This window comes from Thamnophis elegans, chromosome 12, assembly GCF_009769535.1.
Source record: "Thamnophis elegans isolate rThaEle1 chromosome 12, rThaEle1.pri, whole genome shotgun sequence".
Classification (NCBI taxonomy): Eukaryota; Metazoa; Chordata; class Lepidosauria; order Squamata; family Colubridae; genus Thamnophis; species Thamnophis elegans.
The window spans coordinates 57,693,804-57,719,238 of NC_045552.1; the positions used below are offsets into that span (position 1 = coordinate 57,693,804).

General features: G+C 45.2%; 1 protein-coding gene across 4 annotated transcripts in view; it reads right to left on the reverse strand.

Annotated features, from left to right (window-relative positions):
• The window catches only part of ATP11C (ATPase phospholipid transporting 11C), a 72,798-nt gene that overhangs the window by 22,982 nt on the left and 24,381 nt on the right, over positions 1-25,435 (reverse strand). For all 4 annotated transcript variants that reach the window (XM_032228075.1, XM_032228076.1, XM_032228077.1 and 1 more), the window contains exons 3-19: positions 23,981-24,070; positions 22,331-22,411; positions 21,962-22,069; positions 20,702-20,830; positions 16,825-16,928; positions 16,577-16,627; positions 15,116-15,180; positions 14,266-14,347; positions 13,127-13,277; positions 12,820-13,017; positions 11,737-11,877; positions 9,520-9,677; positions 6,341-6,412; positions 4,737-4,810; positions 3,858-3,961; positions 2,950-3,131; positions 889-1,140 (exon numbers count right to left, since the gene is read on the reverse strand). In XM_032228075.1, the coding sequence (XP_032083966.1) occupies positions 889-1,140; positions 2,950-3,131; positions 3,858-3,961; positions 4,737-4,810; positions 6,341-6,412; positions 9,520-9,677; positions 11,737-11,877; positions 12,820-13,017; positions 13,127-13,277; positions 14,266-14,347; positions 15,116-15,180; positions 16,577-16,627; positions 16,825-16,928; positions 20,702-20,830; positions 21,962-22,069; positions 22,331-22,411; positions 23,981-24,070 (2,042 nt within the window). The remainder of the gene's footprint in view (positions 1-888; positions 1,141-2,949; positions 3,132-3,857; positions 3,962-4,736; positions 4,811-6,340; positions 6,413-9,519; positions 9,678-11,736; positions 11,878-12,819; positions 13,018-13,126; positions 13,278-14,265; positions 14,348-15,115; positions 15,181-16,576; positions 16,628-16,824; positions 16,929-20,701; positions 20,831-21,961; positions 22,070-22,330; positions 22,412-23,980; positions 24,071-25,435) is intronic.

Sequence of the window (25,435 nt, forward strand, 5' to 3'; positions counted from 1 at the left end):
GTTTTAATTTCTTTAAGAGTCAGATGTGTAGGAAAATGTGTTTTAGGCGCCACTTAAATGGGTTACCCTTCTTTAGCTGAGAAGGAAGAGAAGAGATGGAAAAATACCAACTTTGGATTCTCTGCAAGGAAGACATCCAGGCAGAAAGACAAGATGATCTCAAGATATCAAGCAACGTGGTTGAATGGGACTAAGACAGGTCCAACTGTGGTCAGCTCCTATAATAGAAGTGGATGCACTAGGATGCACCATGTCATCTCCAAATACCTCAGGCCTAAAAGACCATCCCCTCATGGATGTGTCTCCTCTCTCTCTTGACCCCTCTCCTAATCCTTCACATCGGTGTGTCTCAACCTTAAGAGGTGTGTGTGTGTGTGTGTGTCAATGGTCCAACTGGTGAACTCAAAAGAAGTAAACATTCTCGAATCCCCAAAGGATAACTTTATTGGAGACACCATCTGGGAACTGCAGAAGGGAAACCAGCTCTGGTTTTCTCATGTAAACGCTCACTTAAGTTAAACAATAGATGCCCTACCTCCTAGGCGTTCACATTGTCCAATTATAAATCTTCCTTTTGTTATGGGAACAGTCCGTGTCTCCATCTAACATCTGTGGTGGTGACCTTGGGGGAGGTTCAGGCTTTCACAGTCCACAGACAAAATCTTAGCATTCCATTTCCCCACTCCATCCCCCCACAGGCAAGTTGAAGAGCGATAGTAGCTCAGTAGTAGTGAAGCGATTCAATCTTGACAGCGTGGACTTCAGTTCCCAGAGTCCCCCAGCCTGCCCGCATGGCTGAGGAACTCTGGGAGTTGAGGTCCACACCTCTTAAAAGTTGCGAAGGTTGAGAAACAGTGCTTCAGTGCTACTGCTTAGGGTCCCACTCACTTCTTCCCTTGGGGTGCATCGATCACCAACTTTTTGTGGTACTCTATCAGCAGTTCATGAAGCTGCTCCATTTTTCTGTCGCCTTCCTCCACCGTTTTGGCTGTCAGTAGCAACAGTTCCGTATTGGTCTGGAAGAGGCGACTCGCGTAGCAGGTGGCCTGAGCTGTCTCCAGCTTGTCCCCCGTCAGCACCCAGATCTTCATGCCTGCAGCATGGAGGGCTTCAATGGTTTCAGCTGCAAAATCCTGGAGTCTGTGGGGAAATCGATGGAAATGGCTCAACCAACCGGTGGGATCTTCCCCACAGCTTCCCCCCCCCCCCCAAATGATAAATCACTGGGTTTCTTTTTAGGACTGGGGTCCCTCAGAACATGTAGCAAGGAAACAGTTGAGCTATGTACACCCACCCACTGGGAACAGCAAAGACAAGAAGATGATGTAGAAGAATTCTAATCTGGACCAATGCAAAACTAAAAATGGGTTTTCTCCATCCACTTCTCCAGTTCATAATTTAGGGGGATTTTTTCCCCCCAAATTTTTGAGACTTATTTGCCAAGTTGGTCTTCCCTCATCTGATATTCTGATCTAGAAGTCCCATCTTCTGTAGATAGCTTAGGTCCTTAACCTATCAGACATTTCTATCACAGCATCCTTGGCTGGTATGAGTAGCTGTGGCTATTACAGCATGGGATACATTAAAACATTCAAGTGGCAAACACAGCCTTAATTCTGCGGTACTCTTTTGGGTACCAAATTTAGTTTAAAAAGCTTTTTGAAAAAAGTATCACTTTGTCTCCCCCCCCCCCCACCTTCCCAAAAGCCCTCTGCTCCTTGAAAAAAAAGATGAGAAGGGGTGTTTAATTGGATAGTCCCCACATTCTCTGAACATAGAAAATATAACACAATGCAATAGCAGAGCTGGAAGGGACCTTCGAGGTCTTCTAGTCCAACCCCTTGCCTAGGCAGGAAACCCTATATCATTTCAGATAAATGGTTATCTAATCTCTTCTTAAAAACTTCCAGGGCTGGAGCATTCACAACTTCTCGGAGACAAGTTTGTTCCACTGGTTAATTGTTCTCACTGTCAGAAATTCCTCCTCAGTTCTAAGTTGCTTCTCTCCTTGATTAGTTTCCACCGATTGCTTCTTATGCTACCCTCAGGTGCCTTGGAGAATAGTTTGACTCCCTCTTCTTTGTGGCAACCCCTGAGATATTGGAAGACTGCTATCATGTCTCCCCTGGTCCTTCTTTTCATTAAACTAGACACACCCAGTTCCTTCATATATTTTAGTCTACAAAATGGTTTAAAGGTTTAAAGGTTTTATTCGACTTGTATGCCGCCCTATTCCCGAGGGACTCAGGGCGGCTAACAAAACCAAGGGAGGGGTGGGGGAAGGACGATACAAAAAGGAAAACCACAACAAAAACAAACAACAGTACAAAACAGTCTAAAAGGTCTCAACACGCATACCCATTCGAGTAGGGGATGGGACTCAGCAGCCCCAGGCCTGCTGGAACAGCCAGGTCTTGACGGCTTTACGGAAAGCCTGAAGGGTGGTGAGGGTCCGAATCTCCACGGGGGAGATCGTTCCAAAGGGCCGGAGCAGCCACAGAGAAGGCCCTCCTCCGTGTGGTTGCCAGCCGACATTGGCTGGTAGACGGAACCCGGAGGAGGCCAACCCTGTGTGATCTAATGGGTCTTTGGGAGGTAATCGGCAGGAGGCGGTCTCTCAAGTACCCAGGTCCAATACCAGGTAGGGCTTTATAAGTGACGACTAGCACCTTGAAGTGTATCCGGAGACCGATCGGTAGCCAGTGCAGCTCGCGGAGGATAGGTGTAACGTGGGTGTACCGAGGCACACCCACAATCGCTCTCGCGGCTGCAAAGCATGCCCTTACTCATAGGGGCTAATAAACTGGCAAATTAAATGTCCCCCACTTGAAGAGAAGAATCTGGCCATACCATGCCACCATCTGATTAAAGCTGCTGATTAAAATATGTTGGGATTTCAGCTGCCTTGGAAGGCACGATGGGTTATCTGAACTAGCGAGTGGGGCTTACTTGTCTTCTACAGCAGTGGAGCCAATCAGATGCATGTCCTTCTCAATATCATCAAAGACCTTGGCCATCCTGGCTTCCCGGTTGTGCAGGGCCACGGTGGCTTCCTGAATCTGGCTCTGTAGAACCTTGTAGACTGCGGCGGGGATTTCTTTGTAGGCCACGCAGAGGGTCCGATATCCATCCTGAGAGACAACAAGCAGAAGAGGTTGCCCCCCGAGGCCAAGTCATTGCAGGAGAGAAGCACCCAAAACCATCCTGAAGTACAGCCCATGTATGGTGGCTTTCCAAAGCCGGCTGGGACTGCCTCTTACTAAGATGACATGAAGATGATGATGCAGAGAATACCCTGGATTGATCTTATCCATGGCCAGGGCCAATCTCAGAAGGCTTTTGCTCCCTTAATTTTAAAATATGCCCTTTTATTTTCCATTTTTATTTCGTACAGTCACATATATACTGTGCATAACCGGGGCCATGTAACATTAAACAATAAACATAGCCATTCCTCTTGTCAACAATACCCCCCAAAATAGAAACCCAATGTACCTCTTCGATCCTCCATACACCCTTTCTTCCCCCCCCTCCAACTTTCCATCTTCCCTCCATCATTCCCCTCTACCCTACTTCCCCTCCCCCTCTACCACTCCTCTCTCCCACTACACTCCCTCCCTTCCTTCTCACCCTCCCTCCCATCCTCTCTCCCACCCTCTCTACCCCTCTTTCTTCAAAATATGCCTTTTTGAAAGAAGGAAGGAAGGAGGAGAGGAGGAAGAGAAGGAAGAGGAGAAGGAAAAGAAGGAGGAGGAGAAGGAGGAGGAAAAGGGCTCCACCAATTTCTTTCCTTGTGGTTTAAGTTGAAGATGATGGAAACCTGGACATCTACATCCCAGCAAGTCTGAAGGACTTACTACTGCATTCTGTTCCACATGGGCTTTTGTCTTTTGTGACTCAGCCTCAGGGACCCTTGGGAAAATAGAAGAATCCGCTCCTTTGCAAAACAGGTATATTCTTCCTAAAAGACAGGGAAACAGAACATTTTGATGCTAGTTGAGGTACAAGGGAAACGTCCACACCCTCGTGTTTCTCGGAGTAAAACAGAGGAGCCCAGAAAAGTCCACCAGTCTTAAGGTTGGCAAGTCTGGAGACCCCTGGATTAGAGTATTGGCCCTTGCTGATGTCAAGGTTGGAGATATTCTAAGTGGCTCAGAGTTGAAGACTTCATTAAACAAATAGTTATGGCTGATAGGGTCATTAAAAAAAAAACACCTTATCCTGGATGCTTACATCCAAAATTCAGAATTTATAATTTTTGGTGAGAGAGAGAGAGGTATTTGTCTGAACATGGAATAACAGAGTTGGAAGGGACCTTGGAGGTCTTCTAGTCCAACCCCCTGCTCAAGCAGGAAACCCTACACCATTTCAGACAAGTGGCTGTCCAATCTCTTCTTTAAAACTTCCAGTGATGGAGGACCCACAACTTCTGAAGGCAGATTAATTATTCTCACCGTCGGAAAGTTTCTCCTTAATTAATTCCAGGTTGGTTCTCCCCTTGTTTTGGTTTCCATCCCTTGTTTCTTGTCCTGCCTTCTGATATGTTGAAAAATAGGTTGATCTGCCCCTCTTCTTTGTGACACCTTCTCAAATACTGGAATACTACTATCTTGTCACCCCTAATCCATCTCCAGACTACCCAATGTTCATCCATACGGACATTTCTCCCGGAGAGAGAACGTGGCTAGTTCACTCTCTTCCTCCTGTATCAGAGGATATCTTTGGTTTCTACTCACCATCCGGCATCTTCACAATAACGCTCATCCGGCGACGGACGCAGTCAAAATCAAGGACATTCAGAAGTTCGTATCTTGGTGGGGTTTTTTTAAAGGGAAGAGAAGGAATATTTAGTGGTGAGGAACCGATAGAAATTCTAACCCCACCAAACTCAAACAAGAAAAAGGCATGAAGCACATTAAGTTCCAGTGAAGCCGATTTATGATTTAGGCTAAATCATAAATATAAAACACAAACATAACTGGAATAATTTTAAACATAAAGGTACGTGTAAATAAAAACAAGACTACTTGCGAAACAAAACTGCACAAACGTTCCAGGGAAACGCTATTAAAAAGCTATGTATGCATGTATGTCTAATTGTCCTGGCTTTAAAAAAAAAAATTGGGTGTCCCAAATATGGTGAACTCTTCTGGAATTTTATGGATCTCAGCTTCAAGGTATGACACCACAATGAATGAAAAGACTAAAAGCTTCCTTCAAATCTTGAAGGTTTCACCTGAGAACATTGATGTTTTGAGGATGATAGTAATGATGATCACGCTGATCTCCTGCTTGAGCAGAAGTTGGAGTAGAAGACCTCCAAGGTCCCTTCCAACTCTGCTTATTCTGTTATCTGTTGTAATCATCATCATCATCTCATTTTCCAAGGTTAGACACCCATGGTACAGGATCTCCTACTTGAGCAGGGGGTTGGAGTAGAAGGCCTCCAAGGTCCCTTCCAACTCTGCTTATTCTCTCATCTGTTGTCATCAGCATTTTTGGATGATGATGATGATCGCAATCATATTTACTGAGTTGGGAGTCAGGATCCAAATCTTAAGAGGGATTGTGATGGGCCACTTTGCTTCCAAATCCTGCCTAAAGTTTTAGCTATGAATCATGAAAGGATTCACCAGGAAAACATGGATGGAACTCCCAGGTGGACCTGACAGTCCCGTCCTTCAACATCCCTTTCTTGCAGAAGCAGAAATGAATGTGAGAAGTTTGGGTGTGAAGCTCAATAAATCAGGGGGGGGGGGGGGGCAAAATTAAACCAGTCGGTTCAATTCTAAACTTAATTCGTGCCCCCGTGACTAGACCAGAGGTGGCATTCAGCAGATTCATGGCATAGACCAGTTCTGGTAGCGGAAATTTTGAGTGGTTCGGAGAATTGGTAAATACCACCTCTGGCTGGCCGCGCCCCCATCTATTCTCTGCCTCCCGAGTCCCAGATGATTGGGGATTTTGCAGTATCCTTCCCCTGCCACGCCCACCAAGCCATGCCACACCTACAGAACCGGCAGTAAAAAATTTTGAATCCCACCATTGGACTATACACTGAGCCGAGGTGGCGCAGTGGTTAGAGTGCAGCACTGCAGGCTACTTCAGCTGACTGTTAGCTGCAGTTCGGCGGTTCAAATCTCACGGGCTCAGGGTTGACTCAGCCTTCCATCCTTCCGAGGTGGGTGAAATGAGGATCCAGATTGTGGGGGCAATATGCTGACTCTGTAAACCGCTTAGAGAGGGCTGAAAGCCCTATGAAGCGGTATATAAGTCTAACTGCTATTGCTATTGCTATATCCAGCTTCCTTGGAGGAGACTAAGCTGCAAACGCACCTACCTCTCAATTTGTTTTTGGGAATTCTGTACCATCATGAAGTTATTTTCTTGTCCTAGAAAAGTGAAACCATACCTGTCAATGAACAAAAAGGACAGAATGGCGTTGAAAAAAAAAATCAACGCACACACAGTCACACATGCACACGTCCATGCATCACACAGGCACACCCTTTAGGTACCAAAAAACAAAACAAAAAAATACCAAATAAATAAATTAAATAAAACAAAGTAATATAAAGATTGCAGAAGAGGGAGGTTGACCAGGGAGGTGATTTTGGGTAGGCTTGTTCATGGGCGATGGCACGGAGGAGGGTAGGAAACACCGCAGCGGGCGCGGAGTTCAAGATCTTTACAAAACTTTCAGCTCTTTTTCCTCTCACTGGATCGGTTCAGGTTTTTACGTCCTATTTCCACTAGTCCGTGACTTATTCAGTGACCGTTCACACTTGCAATGGTGCTGAAAAGAGGGACTTACAAAATGGGTCCCTGCACTTAGCAAGATACTAACCCTAGCCATCACAAAGTTCCAGAGGTGGGTTCCTACCAGTTTACACCTATTCGGTAGAACCGGTTCGTCAAATCTACCGAACCGGTTAGAAGAGGTTCCACCAGTGGACCCGGAAAGCAGGCCACACCTACAGAAGAGCTTCCAACAATTTTTTGAAACCCACCACTGGTCCTTGGATATGATTATTCTACACTATCATGCTCCTATTTATAAAACTCAGTGCCTCTGTGAAAGGTAAGGATGACTACTGCGTTTGTGGTGCAATCAGAACATTACGAGTGTTGAAGTTGTTTTAACGCAAACCAAAGCTGCCTTTTAAAAAACAAGTTTGCATCATATTCTTATGCATGCCAGTGCTGTGGGTGAGGTAGTTTAAGGTGGTTCTGACAAGTGTCATATCCAGTCACATGGGCGGCAAGCCACTCCCATCCGGTCACATGGGCAGCAAGCCACTCCCACAAAGGAGGCCACACCCACAGAGTAGGTTCGAACAATTTTTGAAACCCACCACTGCAAAGTTCCCATGGTCACCTGATCAAAATTTGGGGGCTTGGCAACTGGCAGGGACTTACGACAGTTTCGTGTCCTAGAGTCACCTGATCACCGTTTCCGACTTTCCCCGGGTGGCTTCCCGCAAGCAAAAGTCAAAGGGGGAGGGGGCATTCGGTTAACAGCGCTGCAATTCGCTTAACGACCGCAGCAGAAAAGGTTGTAACAATTGGGTGCAACTCACTGAACAACCAACTCGCTTAGCGACTGAGGTTCTGCTCCCGATTGTGCCCGTTAAGTCGAGGGTACTTGCATTTTAATTTCAGAAGTCTTCAAAAAGGAGACTTTTGACTTGTATATCAGAAACCACTTCAAAGTGAGGCATAATTTTAACCTTTCACGCCAAAAGCACAATCGGTACGAGTGCCAGACTTCCACTTCTCTTGGGAAACCTATCACCCTGCCAGGTGTTAATGGGAGTTCAAAATTGCTCTGCGTGAGTTTTGCACCAGCACTGAAAGTCCTTGAATCAAACCCAAATCCGTCTTCATTGCAGTCTGCTTAATTTTGTTCCTGGCACAAAAACACGCATTGGATAGAATGGATTCGTTTAACAACCATGTTCACGCGTCACTACCGGGGCGTTCTCTGAAACGACTGCCACAAAAAAAGGTCACAGGTGGTTGCGTGAGACTCACTTAATGACCACTTTGACATACGTCTATAGTTCTGGGCTCAATTATGGTCACAAGTCAAGAACTGTGTGTAAGGGAGGGAGGGATGAATATTAGGCTTGACGAGGGGTGTTAGATTTTAATGTAATATGATTGCACATGTATACTGTCTTCTCTTATTTTTCCTTTAAAACTAAGGTATGTTAAGTATATTGATATGGAAGCATAAATACCATCAACATAGAATGGAGTTTGCTCAGAAGCTGAAATACACCAATGAGAGGAAGAGTGGGAAACAGAGGAGAGAAGAAAGATGGGAAGAGAGGGATAGGAGAGAGGGGAAGGGGGGAAGATGAGGAGGATAAGGAGGAGTGGAATGCAGAGAGAGGAGAAGGAGAAAGGAAGGGGAAGTAGAGTAGAAAAGGATGATGGAGGGAAGAAAGGAGGTAGGAGAGAGGTAGAAGAAAGAGGTGTATGGAGAGCAGAAGACCTAATAATGGGTTTTTATCTTTCTGGGCGTTGATGACAAGAGGAACTGATGTAATTACTACTTAATACAATAGGATATTGGCTATGTAATAGTATACATGTGATTATATCTTATGAAAGTGGAAAATAAAAAAAGTATATTTAAAAAAAGAACTGTGTGTAATCTGGGGGCATGGGAGCAGATGTCCCGCTGACTCAATCGTGCAATAGATCAAAATTCTCAGCATCCGAAGATGGAATTGGCCAGTCATCAACTGTCTGCATGACACTGAAGTGAAACTGGATTGGGAAGTGTTTGTGTGTGTGAGGGGGGAAATGATGTCAGAATATTCATGACTGGCAGAGTCATGGTAACAAGGCCAGCCAATGAATTGGCATGGTAATAGGTCAGCCAATGAGGGCTGTGTAGAAACCGCAAGAGTTTTTGCTGGAGATGGCTTGGAACCTGGGCGTGGCTAGCCTCAGCTTAACTGATCTGTATAGAGAAAGTTCTCTTTGTCTGTATTAGGCTCTGAATTCTGGACTGAAACTAATCTTAGCCTGCATGTGTTTGAACCTGCTTACAATCTCTACTCTCTACCACGTTGGAAGAACCTGCTCTTGGTGTTGTACATTTACTCATATGTTATTATGTATGTAATGGATCTTGCTGAATCAGTTATCTGTGTGTGTGCATGTGCTTTCTGGATTTGATTTTTGCAACAAACTCTGACCAAAATCGATCCCAATGCTCCGTGCATTTCCCAATATATATGGGGCTGTATGCCCCAAATATAGAATTCTATGCCTTCTAAGCAACCAGTTCAGATAAATGTCTACGCTCAGAGGTATTAATGGGATACTACGTTGGAAGAATCTGCTGCTGGTATTGTACATTGATTCATGGGTTGTTATGCATATAAAGAAGTTAACGAATCCCACTGAGTCAGTTGTCTGTGTGCACTTTCTGGATTTGAATTTATGCAACAAACTCTGACAAAGAATACAGTAAGTGGTGCGGGTGGGGGGAAATGGCCTTACTTCTGAGCCCCCTGGAGCAAAGCCACTTCATCCGGAGAAGCTGCCACGTAGATCTGGGACTTCTGGCGCTGCAGTGTCAGCGCATCGATTTCGTCTTTTTGCTGGACCTGAACCGTATGGCAGAGACACAACGCTCGAAGGAAAAGTTCTTCTTGTTTCTAGAAAGGAGGGCAACCAAGAGAATAAACTACGTTCAACTGGGAGACTTCCAGGTCCCAGAGTCCAGAGGTGGGTTCCTACCAGTTTGCACCTATTCGGTAGAACTGGTTCGTCAAATCTACCGGACCGTTAGAAGAGGTTCCACCAGTGGACCTGGAAAGCAGGCCACACCTACAGAAGAGTGCAAGGATCTTGTAACTTGACAGCTTTAAGACTTGCATGCTTCAATGCCAGAGTTCGTGAGCCAACATGACTGGAGGAGGAATTCTGGGAGTTGAAGTCCACAAGTCTTAAAGCTGTCAGGTTTGAAGATCCCTAGTTTTTTTTCCTAAAGGGTTAGGGGTGCAAGAATCGTATAACTTGACAGCTTTAAAACCTGCATGCTTCAATGCCAGAGTTTCTGAATAGCTATTTGGACCGACCTAAGTACTAATTCATAATTTCATATCCAGTCACATGGGCGGCAAGCCACTCCCATCTGGTCACATGGGTGGCAAGCCACTCCCACAAAGGAGGCCACACCCACAGAGTAGGTTCGAACAATTTTTGAAACCCACCACTGCCAGAGTCCAAAGTGGCTTCCAAGTTAGGTTCTACTCCAAAGGTCCAACCAGTTCTGGCCTAAGCTTCACCAAATCATGAAACAGACTCCTTGTCCCCCCCCACTTTTATTTTATTTGGCTAATGTGAATTCCTAACATTCACATCCAGCAAAGACCTGGCAAACAGTCTTTCAATGGTCAATTGCAAACACAGACCTTATCAGTCCTTGGATAGTTGCCAGGTCAATAGCCTCCAGAGACAATGCTGTACAATGGAATACTTGGCAAGGAGTCTCTGAATTCAGATAAGCAAATCTTCACACTAATATACAAACTAATTGTCTCCTGCAAACACCACTCCCCTTTCGCTCATCCTTATTCCCTATGGGAGGAGCCATTCAGCATCCACCTGTGCCTTTCCTCCCGAGATCTTAATTGTTCCCTTTTCCTGGAAGCTCTGCATATGCGCATATCAGAAACAGACTCCAACTGTTCTTCTGCCCATTGGTGTCGAACTCTGAAGGCAACTGATAACTGTCAGACGGCCTTGGCCCCCTCTCTGCCTCCAACACAGAGTCCTCGTCCGAGCCTCCCCCAGACTCCAGGACTGGCCCAGGTTCCTTCCTAACCTCCTCATTGTCTAAGTCTGCCGTCAGCTCCGCTGGTGGGCCACAACACAACTCTCCCATTTTTTTCTCCTCAAGTCAAACACCACGATCATATCCTTCACCCTTGATCTACCGAGCCGGACAGTTGGCCATCAACATTCTTAGCCCTGCCATACTGTGTAAAATATTAAACCAGCTTAACTTAAAATTAACTGGATAGAATCGCCCTTCTCCTCAGCCAGGTCAACGGTTAACGCAAGCAGGTATAAATCCAAGGGCATCAGGGCCTACGGACCTTCAACTTCACAATTACCTCCCTGCGACCAATTAGATCCCACAGATTAGGCCTCCTCCGGATTCCATCAGCTAGCCAGTGTCGACTGTCGACCCCCCCGGGGGAGGGCCTTCTCTGTGGCTGCTCCGGCCCTCTGGAACGATCTCCCCGTGGAGATTCGGACCCTCATCACCCTTCAGGCTTTCCGCAAAGCCGTTAAGACCTGGCTGTTCCGGCAGGCCTGGGGCTGATGAGTTCCCAGCCCCACTCAAATTGTTGTGGCTGTTGAAGAGTTTTAATCTGTTTTGTGAAATTGTTTTGTCTTGTCTGTTTTTTTGTATTACCCCCTCCCCTATGAGTTTGTTAGCCGCCCTGAGTCCCCCCCCCCCTGGGAATAGGGCGGCATACAAGTTTAATAAACCATAACTATAACCAACCACAAGAGGCCCTCTGCTCCCTTATTGACTAGAGGTTCTCCTAAACATTTGTAGAGATATAGAGATCTGTGTAGGCCAAGTGGAGGCAGCTATGAATGCCACAAAAAAGAGGGGGCATCTAAAAATCAAAAGAAGCCTTTTGATTTTCTGTTCTCCCAACTTCCAATGCTGGAAATGTGGAAAGGGAAACGTTGTACCTTGTCTGCTTTTCCTGTGGACTTCCTTCCATCCACCTCTGAAAAAGAGCCGCAGTATCGGTAGCCGTCAATGCTGCACTCAATGAATTCCATGGTGTTTTCCGTTAAAGTCCCCGTTTTATCCGAAAACACATATTCAACCTAGAAGGGAAAAAAAGAAGACTGTTTCCTGTTTTTTTTTTTTTTTTTAAAGAGGGACACAATTTAAAACAGATTAGATAGGCACAATTTTATGCCGGAGCTAATAGTGACATTTAAGATAAAACCAAGTCAGCAGTAAAGTTTGCGCACAGAAGGGAAGTAATAAAAAAACAAATTAAACTGTGCCATTTTTGGTTCCCTTTCCATCTTCCCTTCCTTCTTTTTACATAAGAGCCGAGGTGGCGCAGTGGTTAGAGTGCAGAACTTCAGCTGACTGTTATCTGCAGTTCAGCGGTTCTAATCTCACCGGCTCAAGGTTGACTCAGCCTTCCATCCTTCCGAGGTGGGTGAAATGAGGACCCAGATTGTTGGGGGCGATATGCTGACTCTGTAAACTGCTTAGAGAGGCCTGAAAGCCCTATGAAGCGGTATATAAGTCTAACTGCTATTGCTATTGCTATTGCTATACATGTTTGTATGTGTGCATTGTGTTTCAAGATATGACAAATCCCGGAAAGGGGCTACATAAATCTTCTTCTTAAAATTGGAATTGAAACTGGAGACCAAAACCAAAGACTCACAACTCACAAGCTTCTTTTCTCTAGAGAAAGGTCCCCTTAGGAAGCTCCAAAGATAGCTTCTTTATGGAGAAGAAGCAATAACGGTAAAAGAGTTCAACCAGATGGACATGCACCCTCTGGAAGAGGAGCATTTGCCCTGATCTGATTTAAGAACCATGATTAGCTGGTAACCATGGTTGGTAACAAGAAGTCTACAGAATAATAAGAGTTGGAAGAGACCGGGGAGGTCTTCTAGTCCAATCCCACTCTATGTTCATTATTGTTTCATATCAACAGACACCACCTGCATTTTCTGCAAGGAACAGACCAGCTAACATTTGCCTCTGCTGGGTGGTGGGACGCATGGGGAGACCTGACTGACCTGTCCAAGTTCTTCGTTGAGGTCAGAGGTGTTCACCAACGCGCCTTCGCCGATATTTTCATCGTACAGCTCTTTGTCCCAGGCAATGAAGAAGGAGCCTAGAAATTTCTGCATCTCGACGGTCACATACATGGAGACCGGGATAATGAAGTTGAAGAGGACCATGAAGGACAGGAAATCGGTGAACATCTTCAGCAGCTGGAAAGAACATAGATATGCATCAAGCCTTAGTTGACATCAAGCCACCCGTGCACGGAACAAGTCTGAATGTAGACAACCGTCAACCAACCCAAGTCAACCGACATACCTTGAAAGTTTCTCTCTCTCTTTGGGTTTTGAGGTTGTACCAGGGTTCGTCGTGATACGGGACACTCTGCCAGACATATTTCAAAGTAGTGCATATGATAGCTTTGCCCACCAGCAGGCATAAGTAGAACAACAGGAAGATATTGATTGACCTGGAAAGTCAAACGTTCCAAGAATCAGGGCGATAACGTGTGTTTCACAAATGATATGCACAACGGGAGGAGAGAACTTGCTCCCGGCAATGTTAAAGCCATGCTAAACAGCTTGGCAGATGTTCGACCTAAACCAGGGATGGGCAATGAATTTCCTCAATGGGAGACATGAGAACCTGAGACCGTTGTGGAGGGCTGAAGCAACACAGTGGTGAAGGTTCGTAGACATGCACACAGGTACATACGTAAATTGGAAAAAGCAGCCCGCGAGGTCCCTGGGTTGAACTTCAGGAATTACGGGACCCCTGGCCTAATTCGGGATCCCATCTGTAAATATTAATCCTCTCCTGAAAGTCTAAGGAGGGCATAGAAGAGACCACTGTTCAGGCTCTTTTTTATCCCGACAAAAAACCCTTTTATTAATTGACTGAATTCTGCTCATTCACATCCAGCAAAGTCTTTCAAGGGAGGATTTGCAGTCACAGACCTTATCTGGCTTGGAGAGCTGCCAGGCCAAGATCTGCAGAACTCGGCAAGGAGTCTTGGAGAGTCACAAACCAATGAAGCGAACTAATTGTCTCCTGCAAACTCCACTCCCCTTTTCACTCCTCTTTTATTTCCTCTGGGAGGGGCCATTCATCGTCCACCTGTGGCCTTACTCCCAAGTCAACCCCTGCTCTTTAGATGTTCCCTTCGTCTGGCAACTCTACGCATGCGCACACTGGGAAGAGGCTCCAGCTGTTCTTCTGCCTCACTGATGTCTGACTCAGAAGGCAGCTGATAACCGCCGGAGGACCTTTTCAGAGCCTTCCCAAGACTCCAGGACTCCCCAACCTCCTCACTAACCGAATCTGCTGCCAGCTCTACTGGCAGGCCACAACAACCACAACTGTGCGCAACCTAGACTCAAAGAAATGTCTCTCTTGTTTTGCTTTAAACAAATGTTTATAAAGACAAAGAGTGGGGGAAAGAAGGCCCGCCAGCTTACTTTTCAACCGCAGAGCGTTTCTGAGACTTCCCTTGGTAGTTCAACGCCATCTTGGTTTCCATCCCAGTATATACAGCGACTCCTGCAAAACCAGAGGGAGAAACCCCTTTACAATTAAAGTGCTAGAAAGAAAGAAAAAAGAGGCAGATCTGCCGGTTCCACCACAAAACCGCGGACGACAAAATCGCGGTCGACGAAAGCGCGCATTTGACGTCATCACAGCGTGATGAAAACATCGCACTGTGATCAAAAAATGTAAAAATAAAGCGAAAACCTTACCCTAACCCCCCCAAACCTAACCCTAAACCTAACCCTAAACCTAACCCTTAACCTAACCCTACATCTAACCCTAAACCTAACCGTTAACGTAATGCTAAACCTAACGCTAACCCTTAACCTAATGCTAAACGTAACCCCAACGCTCTAAACCTAACCCTAACCCTTAACCTAACCCTAACCCTAACCCTTACCTTTATGTGAATCGGCTTGCTTTAATTTTATTTTTATTTCAATTTTAAATTTTTTTCGTCGCGCTGTGATGACGTCAAATGCGCGCTTTCGTCGATCGCGCTTTTGTGGACCGCGGTTTTGACGGGTCACGATCTGCCTTCTACAGTCCTATTAAGAAGTAGTATTCAGCCGGTTCGCTCCAGTTCGCCCTGACAGAATGCGTGAATACTGCGCATGCACAGAGGGCCGTGTGTACGTGCTCACATTTGCGACACTTGTAGGGAAGGTAAGGGAATCCCATGGCTGGTCCTACTCCAAAGTAAATCCCAAACGTGCCCAGAATTGTGACTCTCAAGAAAAATCGATGGATGCGAAAGAGAAGCAGAAAAGGCTTGCTCACCGTAAACCTTTGGGGTGTTTTTCAATTTTGCTCCTTTCAGCAAAAGGTTCTCGGGACCCAACGGCCTAAAAATGAAAAGGGGGGGAATCAGAACATTGGTAAGAAGAGAAGCAACTTGGATGAATGGGTGCAAAATTAGCAGAGATGGTTAAACTGACTTCTTTGATTACAGGGAGGGGGGGAAAAACAACCCACAATTACTTTTGTTTTCAATTGGAAACCACTTCTGGACTTTATGCTTGAGGTGTAAGGGGGGGGGGGGGAAATGAAAATTTATTTGGATAGGTTTGTTGCTATAGAAATAGCTAGTTTATATCGCTATGTAACAGTAAAAAAGTTGAGATTTGATGCTACTGCACCAAAGGGAGTGAGTAGTCCATGTCTTTTCTTTCTTTTTTTCCCTTTGCCCTATACTTTCCCCTTCTCTTCTCCTTCCCTTACTTTCCCACTCTTTTCTTTTCTTTTGAATTTTATATTATGAACCAATAAAAAAAGGGAAGCAAAAGACAAATTCCATTTGTTTGTTTGTTTTTGTTTGTTTTTTTAATTTTTATTTCTCATATATACATTCACAATTATATGATCTCATAACTGTTATTAATAATATGTATTTGTAACAATGTTTCTCCCCTACAGTTGACAATATAATTGAAGTTGCTTTCTTACCATCCCATAAACCCATCTTATTTTACAACAATCCTACTTCTTCTTCCTTCCCTCCCTTCTTCTCTCCTTCTCTCCTTCCTTCCTTCCCTCCTTCCTTCCCTCCCCCCTTCCCCCTCTCCTTCTCTCCTTCCCTCCTTCCTTCCCTTCCTTCTTCCTTCCCTCCTTCCTTCTCTCCTTCTCTCCTCTCCTTCCTTTCCTCCTTCATTCCCTCCTTCCTTCCCTTTCTTCTCTCCTTCTCTCCTTCCTTCCCTCCTTCCTTCCCTCCTTTCTTCTCTCCTTCTCTCCTTCCTTCCCTCCTTCCTTCCCTCCTTGCTTCCCTCCCTCCCTCCTTCCTTCCCTCCTTCACTTTCTCCTCCCTTTCCTTTCTTTCTTCTCTCCTTCCTTCCTTCCCTCCTTCCTTCCCTCCCCCCTTCCCCCTCTCCTTCTCTCCTTCCCTCCTTCCTTCCCTTCCTTCTTCCTTCCCTCCTTCCTTCTCTCCTTCTCTCCTCTCCTTCCTTTCCTCCTTCATTCCCTCCTTCCTTCCCTTTCTTCTCTCCTTCTCTCCTTCCTTCCCTCCTTCCTTCCCTCCTTCCTTCTCTCCTTCTCTCCTTCCTTCCCTCCTTCCTTCCCTCCTTGCTTCCCTCCCTCCCTCCTTCCTTCCCTCCTTCACTTTCTCCTCCCTTTCCTTCCTTTCTTCTCTCCTTCCTTCCCTCCTTCCTTCCCCCCTTTCTTCTGTTTCTTCTCTCCATTTGTATTAGTTCCATTTGTAACTCATTAGTTACAAGACATTGAATCCCATCAGGCGAAGGAACCCACCTGGCTAATGGCTCTGGTTCATCAGTGTAGATGTTAATTCTGCCCACAAACCTGTTGGGACATGCATAGAGAAGAAGGTTGATGTAGCACTACAAACGGCTCGTTTTTGTTTTGGGAGTTACAGCAATTTAAATTTAAAGGAAGGGAGAGGGGAGTGGAGAAGCAGGCTTGATCAAGAAATTAAAAAAAACAACTATCAAGCCGTTGAGTTCTCCATAAAATGAGAAGATCTCCGCCTCAGAGTTCACCTGTACAGATCTGGCTGAGGCTGTTCACATTCAATGGTGGCCACCAAACGGTTCATGGCGTCCACTGTATTCATCTTGGCCGTATCATTCACCGCGTAGTGAGTCTAGAAAAGCAAAGACACACGAAACTGAAGAGCCACCAGCAGCCAACCAGCTCCTGCCAATTTTAAAGCTGTAATTTGATCCATCATTGGATGCAGAAGAGGGTATTCAGCAGGTTCTAACCATTTCTGGAGAACTGGTAGCAGAAATTTTGAGTAGTTTGGAGAACCGGCAAATACCACCTCTGGCTGGCCCCGCCCCTGTCTATTCTCTGTCTCCCGAGTCCCAGCTGTTCGGGAGGGAATGGGGAACTTGCAGTAACCTTCCCCTGGAGTGGGGAGGAAATAGAACTGGATCAGAGGTGGTATTCAGCAGGTTCTGGCCACTTCTGGAGAACCGGTAGCAGAAATTTTGAGTAGTTTGGAGAACCGGCAAATACCACCTCTGGCTGGCCCTGCCCCTGTCTATTTTCTGTCTCCCAAGTCCCAGCTGATCGGGAGGGAATGGGGAATTTGCAGTAACCTTCCCCTGGAGTGGGGAGGGAATGGAGATTTTACAGTATCCCTGCCATGCTCATCAAGCCACGCCACGCCACACCCACCAAGCCATGCCCACAGAACCGGTAGTAAAAAATTTTGAATCCCACCATTGGTTGGATGGGATTCATTCCCTTCTTGTCACCCCATAAAGTACTTCGAGCTGTGTAACAATTTTACTGATTTTTTTTCTTATTTACAAAAACGTGCAAATGAAAACTAACATAAACTAAAACACAAAAAGAGAGATAGAAACAGAGGTGCAGGAAGATATAAAGCAAAAGGAAAACTTGCTTATTCTCTTTCTATTTCTGTCTCTCCTTTTCCTCTTTGTCTACTTGCTAGTTTAAGAACTCTTTAGATTAAAAGAGATGATTTTTTTTTAATGGTCCACCCAAGAAACACGGGCGTTAATTTTATGCAGCAATGAGTGAACGAACTTTATGATGGGAATCAAACCGTTTCGTGATTAATCTCAAACTTCTTGGCTGTTCATTAGACGCTCAGTTCCACTCTGACTTTTAGGCATTTACAAGAACACGGTAACCACAAAAAATGACAGGGGAAAGCAAGTCCCAGCTTCTAGTATCACTTTTTTTATTTCCAAGAATGTCCCCGAGTTCAACCTGTCTTCTAAGTATCTCTGGTGGACTGCTGTAGACCACACTGGTCTGCTTGGAAGGATGCCCAGAAGAGAAAACCAAGATCCGCCAGGTGGATTGGAGGGTTGGGTGGTGTGTGACAATGACCTTGGGGGACAGAGGGAAGAGCTATTGACTAGGCCATGATCAAATAAGAGACAGTCCACAGAAGTAACGGAGCATGGCAACCATCTCACAAGGGGGCCTTCCTAGTTTCCTGGGTTGCGAAGAGAGAGGGGAGCCAAGGTGGCGCAGTGGTTAAATGCAGCACTGCAGGCTACTGCTAGATCAGCAGTTCAGCGGTTCAAATCTCACCGGCTCAGGGTTGACTCAGCCTTCCATCCTTCCGAGGTGGGTAAAATGAGGACCCAGATTGTTGGGGGCGATATGCTGACTCTCTGTAAACCGCTTAGAGAGGGCTGAAAGCCCTATGAAGCGGTATATAAGTCTACTGCTATTGCTATTGCTATTGCTTCAGATTTGCAAGATTCCGTTACTGCAACTTTACAATAAGGTGGAATTAGTTCATCTTGGGCATGCTTCCTGTTTGGACTATCTCACAAGGCTGATATCAGGTATATTAGGAGCAACCTCTGCCCCTCCCCCCTTGCTTCTAAGATATGACTATCTGGTGACCGGCTCTTCCCTCACCACAGTAGCCATTGTAGACAAGCTTCTCCATGTCAACCATTTTGCAAAACTCTCTGTATTCATAAAGCGATAAGTGTGTCTACTGGCACCACCTATCAGGCCTGCAGTCATATTCCTTTCTGGATCTTTGGCCTGCCACACTCTCTATTATTTTACTATGCTGTTTCATTAGTGGGGAATTGGGAGGGGGAATAGTAAGGAGCCGAATGTTTTGTTGTCAAAATAAAAAATTCCTTTCTAGAAGCCCAAGGTCATTCTTTGTCTCCGCACCTCTGCACCTGACCGGAACTAGATGGGTGGAGATGCCAACATGGCAGTGGAAGATTGGATCATGTGACGGACTTCTGGGTGTGGGGGCAATCATGAACTTTCAACTGGGTGGGAAACTCAGGAAGCTTTCAGATTCGGGTTTTCCACAGATGTGCCAACATGTCTCTCATTAAATTGGAACTTTGAGGAAAGATCTGCCTTGAGCTCTGATTTAATTCTGGGTGATATTTGGAACGCTGATACCACCCCTCCCCCAGGAAGTTGGTATGAACCTCGTAGGGATGATCCTCCGAGCTAAACCCAGCGGTAGGTTTCACTTAGGTTTACCACTGGTTCCCCGCGTGCGTGGGAACCTTCCGCACATGCGCCCAGCCTTCCGTGCATGTGCTTTGTTCTCTCGCACACCTTCCGTGCATGCACCTGGCCTCAAAAACGTGGCTAAATAGGGCGGCATAGAACTGGGGGTGGGTGGACATGCCCATCCGTGATCTCCAACCGGCTGAATGCCACCTCTGATTCTGACTCTACATCCAACTCATTTCAGACACTGAATTTCCTTGCTAATTGATTGTGGGAAACATCTCAATATTTTTTTTTTAAAAAAAAGGACTCAAAAACTCTTAAGCTGAGATGGCCGGGACAGAGATTTCAGAATAATGTTGGAAAAGGAGGTTTCACATTCTCCAGGTCTCAGGAAACATCTTGAAGAAGCTAATACAGAATTTTAAAAGGTGTGTGTGGGTTTGTGTGTGTGTGTGTGTGTGTGTCTGTGTGTAGGAGCTCCTATTTCCAGAAACTGCTCAGGAGTTATAAATCTTGTTTTGTCGGCAAGATCTCTAGCGGCAATCCATCTTCATAAACAAAACTCTCGCCAAGCTCATTATTTTTCGAAATTTTCCTCCTCCTTGGTTGAACGAGATTCATTTCTCTTTCCCAAAAAGTTGAAAATGATAAATTGCGTTTGAGGAAGGCAACTTCTTTTACAAGGTAAGGTTGAGCCCAGAGGTCCTACCCAGCTAAAATTACACCTGGGATGGAAAGACCTAACCATATTTTTCGGACTATAAGATGCACTGGAGTATAAGATGAACCAAGATTTTGAAGACGTATTTTTTTTTAAAAAATAAATTTTTGCAATATGCAAGCTTCCAAAACCCTCTGCACGTCCCCCCCCCCCTTTTTTTTTTTTTTTTTGCAAAAAACAGTGTGTGCAGAGGCTTTGGGAGGCTCGTAGAGTGCTCCTGAGGCCTGGGGGGCAAAAAAAACGGCAAAAAAAGGCTCATTTTTTGCCCTCTCCAACCTCCAGGAGCACTTTATAGGCTCCTCCCAAACTCTCTGCATGTCCATTTTTTTAAAAAAATGGGATGCACAGGGGCGGGGGAGGCCAAAAATGCTGTATTCAGTGTAAAAGGTGCGTCGTATACTCCAAAAAATATGGTATTTAAACACCCCCGCCCCCACTTTTTAAAAGCGTTTCATATCCAATCCTTTCTGCATATTCTGGTCTGTTTTGTTTTCTAAGATGCCCATAGGAAGCAAATTTGTTGGAAATCAAATTTATTCATGTGTTCATTCTGGAGAGAAGAATCAACTGCATGTAGAAAGGATTGATGTAGCAGTTAAGGCACCAGTTTAAAAACCAGGAGATCCTGGGTTCTAGAAGAAGACGGCCAGGGCTGGCCAGATCCAGATCTCTTGCCAAGAAAGCTCCAAGGGAAGGTTCGCTTCTCCTCTTACCTTGTGATTGGACTCTCCATCTAGACTGGCAGTCGTGACGTAGCAGGTCCCTTCCTTGTTACTTGAGGCCAGTAAAATGAGATCACACGGAAAGGTGTCATCGGCTGCCACTTCTACGATGTCTCCAACCTCAAAGCCAAACAGGGAGTTGAGATTTTTGTAAAAAACAGTCTGTTCATCAGTCTCTCTGTCAATCAGTCTCTCTGTCTCTCTCTCTCTCTCTTTCTGTCTCTGTCTCTCTCCATCTCTCTCTCTCTCTATCTATGCATCCATCCACCCACCCATCATCCATCCATCTATCATCCATCCACCACCCATCGTCCATGTGTCTGTCTGCCTGTCTATCTATCCATCCATCCATCCATCCATTCTATCATCCATCCAGCCACCCACCCACCCATCCATCCATCCATCTTCTATCTATCTATCTATCTATCTATCTATCTATCTATCTATCTATCTATCTATCATCTATCTATCTATCTATCTATCATCCATCCACCACCCATCGTCCGTCCATCCATCCATCCATCCATCCATCTATCCATCCATCCATCCATCCATTCTATCATCCATCCATCCACCCATCCATCCATCCATCCATCCATCCATCCATCCATCCATCCATCCATCTTCTATCTATCTATCTATCTATCTATCTATCTATCTATCTATCATCTATCTATCTATCATCCATCCACCACCCATCGTCCATCCGTCTGTCTGTCTATCCATCAATCCATCCTATCATCCATCCACCCACCCATCATCTATCTATCTATCTATCTATCTATCTATCTATCTATCTATCTATCTATCCATCCATCCATCCATCCATCCATCCATCCATCCATCCATCCATCTTCTATCTATCTATCTATCTATCTATCTATCATCCATCCATCGTCCATCCATCCATCCTTCCATCCTATCATCCATCCATCCACCCACCCATCATCTATCTATCTATCTATCTATCTATCTATCTATCTATCTATCTATCTATCTATCATCTATCTATCTATCTATCATCTATCTATCTATCTATCTATCATCTATCTATCTATCATCCATCCACCCATCGTCCGTCCGTCCATCCATCCATCCATCCATCCATCCACCCATCCATCCCTTAACCTTGGCAACTTGAAAGTGTGTGGATTTCAACTCCCAGAACTGCTGGCAAGAAATCACGGCTCTCAAAACAGTATTATTTTTCAGAACCGAGGGGAAACTTGTCTACCCCACCCCTTCTGTTACCTTGATCTTTTCACACTCCTTCTTCACGCTTTCCCCGTTTTCAATCACAAAGACTGGAGTTTTGTTGACTTCCTTGTCCGCTCGGTGACGCAGCCAGTCCTCATATCCCTGAAGGAGCCAGGGGGAGGACACACAGATCAGAAAGCTGGGGGGGGGGGGGGAAGGGGGGAATCCAACTCCAGAACGGAAGGGATAGATGACCATGGGCTCCACTGGCTTCATAACAGCAAAGAGAGAAAGGGATTTCCAGAAGCAAATCTCTTTCTCCCTCACTGCAAGAGCTCCTAGCTGTAGCGAGATAACTTAGAATATCAAGACGAGTTGGATAGAAACTGCCCTCTGTTTGCTGGGATAAGGAGCCAAACTTACCTGCTTAAAAGCTGTAATCGTAATCACAAAGAAGAGAGGAAGGCCACTGGTCACTGGGCTGGTTGGTGTGTCCACTATCACCTAAGCAGAGATGCAGAAGAGCTACAGGGTTAACCATTTTAAAGGCAACAGCTATTCCTTTTCTTTTACATCAAGTTTTTTTTTATTTCTTTCTTTCAAATATGTTCACAAATATACATTCTTGTAAGTACTGTTAACATTTATCTATTAACTATTAACATTTGTCACTATCTTCTTGCAAGTATAGAAAACACACTCGGGGGTCACTTTCTTGCCCCCCCTGTATGTTGCTCAGGAGGGAGGGCTGTGTGAGGTCCTCCCGGGCTCCATTTTTCAGCTGCAATGGCCTCCTGCAGCCCTCTGCCAGTGGAAACGGAGCTTGAAGAGGTGGCATGGCCTGCCCAGGCAACGTTTTTGCTGGCAGGGAGCTGCAGGAGGCCATCACAGCCTGAAACGGAGCCCCCGCGAGTGACGTTGAGCTGGCCATGCCCACCCCATCCATGCCCCCACAGGTCAAACACAGTCCTGAGGCAGCCCTCAATGAAATAGAGTTTGACACCCCCTGATCCAGCGTCAAAAGGTCCTTCTTGGCCCCCAATTTTCATTCTGGAACATCGTTTCTCAATGATTTGCCCTGAACACACAGTTTGCCCTAACACGATGATGCCAGAGGATTGAGATCAAAATCAAAGCGTTGATGGAAGAATTGTGCAAATATCCACAGGTGGCCACACCTCTCTCCTGGCACGTTTCTCTACAACCAGCTAATTAATTCTAGACTAAGTTATCTGACACTGAAAACACAGAAAATCCACCCTCAGGGCCACTGGAATTTTGATTTATCTCACATTATGTAAGGTTCCTTCTCTTGTTTCAAAGCCTTCAGGCACTGGGGAGATGCCAGGTGATATCATGGCAATGTAATAGGAAATAGCTGCACTCTATTTCTTTGGGGTGTAACAAGAAGAGGCTGGACTGCCGTTCGTCAAAAAATGGGGAAGGGTTGCCTGCTTGGGTGGGGGGTTGGACTAGATGACCTAAAAGGTCCCTTCCAACTCTCTTAATCTCAATCTATCTCAGACGATCAAAGGCCTGGAGATTAAGACATAAGAAGAACGGTTGAAGGAACTAGGCACGGCTGGTCTAGTTCCAAGGACCAGGGGAGACAGGAGAGCAGTCTTCCAATATTTGAGGGGCTGCCACAGAGAGGAAGAAGGGGGTCCAGCTATTCTCCAAAGCACCCAATGGCCAGACAAGGAACAATGGATGGAAACTGAACAGGGAGAGATTCAAACCTAGAAATAAGGAGGAATCTTCTGACCATGAGAACAATCAACCCATGGAACAGAAGTTGCCTTCGGAAGTTGTGGGAGCTTCAACCTCCAGGGCTTCAACCTCCAGCTTTCAAGAAGAGACTGGACTGTCAGAAATGGTGTACAGTCTCCTGCTTGGGCGGGGGTTGGACTAGATGAACCTACAAGGTCCCTTCCAACTCTGTTAAAATCCCTATTTACAGAATTTAAAACCCAGAACTGAAAACAAAGAAAAAGTCACTTTTTTAAAAAAAGATAATAATAATAATAATAAGAAAAACAACCACATCTGTTGGTCCTTTAAAAATAGTCTTACCTGGACGAGGAAGATGACAAGAAAGTAGAAATTGGCAATTCTTCGGAACTGTTCAAACAGATTCTTGGGAACAAAATTCCAGACTGTATACTGCAAGGCAGAAAACAAGATTGGAGCGATCTTAATACCAGCAAAGGGCAGATTTCATAGGACTCTTCTGATTTTCTGGGCTCCAGATGTGTGGGTTTTTAAAAAAAAACAACTTTTTTTAAAAGCATTCTTGTCTTGTTTTAAGAATAGCCATCAATCCTAAGAATTCTGTAAAATTAGTCTATTAAACAAATACCATTTTCAAAATGACTTTGAAAAAGTAAAAAGCTGGAATTCAGGCCTTAATGAATGGCTCTAAATTTAATATTTAAAATGAATGTAACATCCTGCAAAATTTTATTCAAGCTCCCCATGCCAATATAATTATGTACTATGTCATTACCAAAAAGGGAAAAAAAATGACTGAAACCAAAATTTTTGACCCAAAAGGAAATCAAGAACTGTGATGGGTTGAACTATTTGGTTTATTTAAAGATTTTTAACCTCGGCTTCCTTAAAAACAGACAATTCTAAAGAAGTGCCAGATTAAAATGGAAAAAAAATAACTCAAAAATACTTCATGGTGTAAAGCTTGGAAGAAAAATTAACCAACCTGATTATTAAACACACAGATGGACATATATATAAATATACTTGCTAGATTTGACCTTTCCTGAAATAAAATTAAAAGTCAACAGAGTTACACTGAAAACTAGCCTTTAAAAAAGATTTTGCAGTATCCTTGCCCTGGGGTGGGGAGGAAATAAGGATTTACAGTATCCTTCCCCTGGAGTGGGGAGGCAATGGAGACTTTGCAGTATCCTTGCCCTGGAGTGGGGAGGGAATGGAGATTTTACAGTATCCTTCTCCTGGAGTGGGGAGGGAATGGAGATTTTACAGTATCCTTCCCCTGGAGTGGGGAGGCAATGTAGACTTACAGTATCCTTCTCCTGGAGTGGGGAGGGAATGGAGACTTTGCAGTATCCTTGCCCTGGAGTGGGGAGGGAATGGAGATTTTACAGTATCCTTCTCCTGGAGTGGGGAGGGAATGGAGATTTACAGTATCCTTCCCCTGGAGTGGGGAGGCAATGTAGACTTTACAGTATCCTTCTCCTGGAGTGGGGAGGGAATGGAGATTTTACAGTATCCTTCTCCTGGAGTGGGGAGGGAATGGAGATTTTACAGTATCCTTCCCCTGGAGTGGGGAGGCAATGTAGACTTTACAGTATCCTTCTCCTGGAGTGGGGAGGGAATGGAGATTTTACAGTATCCTTCTCCTGGAGTGGGGAGAGAATGGAGACTTTGCAGTATCCTTCCCCTGGAGTGGGGAGGCAATGTAGACTTTACAGTATCCTTCTCCTGGAGTGGGGAGGGAATGGAGATTTTACAGTATTTTTTGTCATTTTTTCATGGCTTCCATGACAG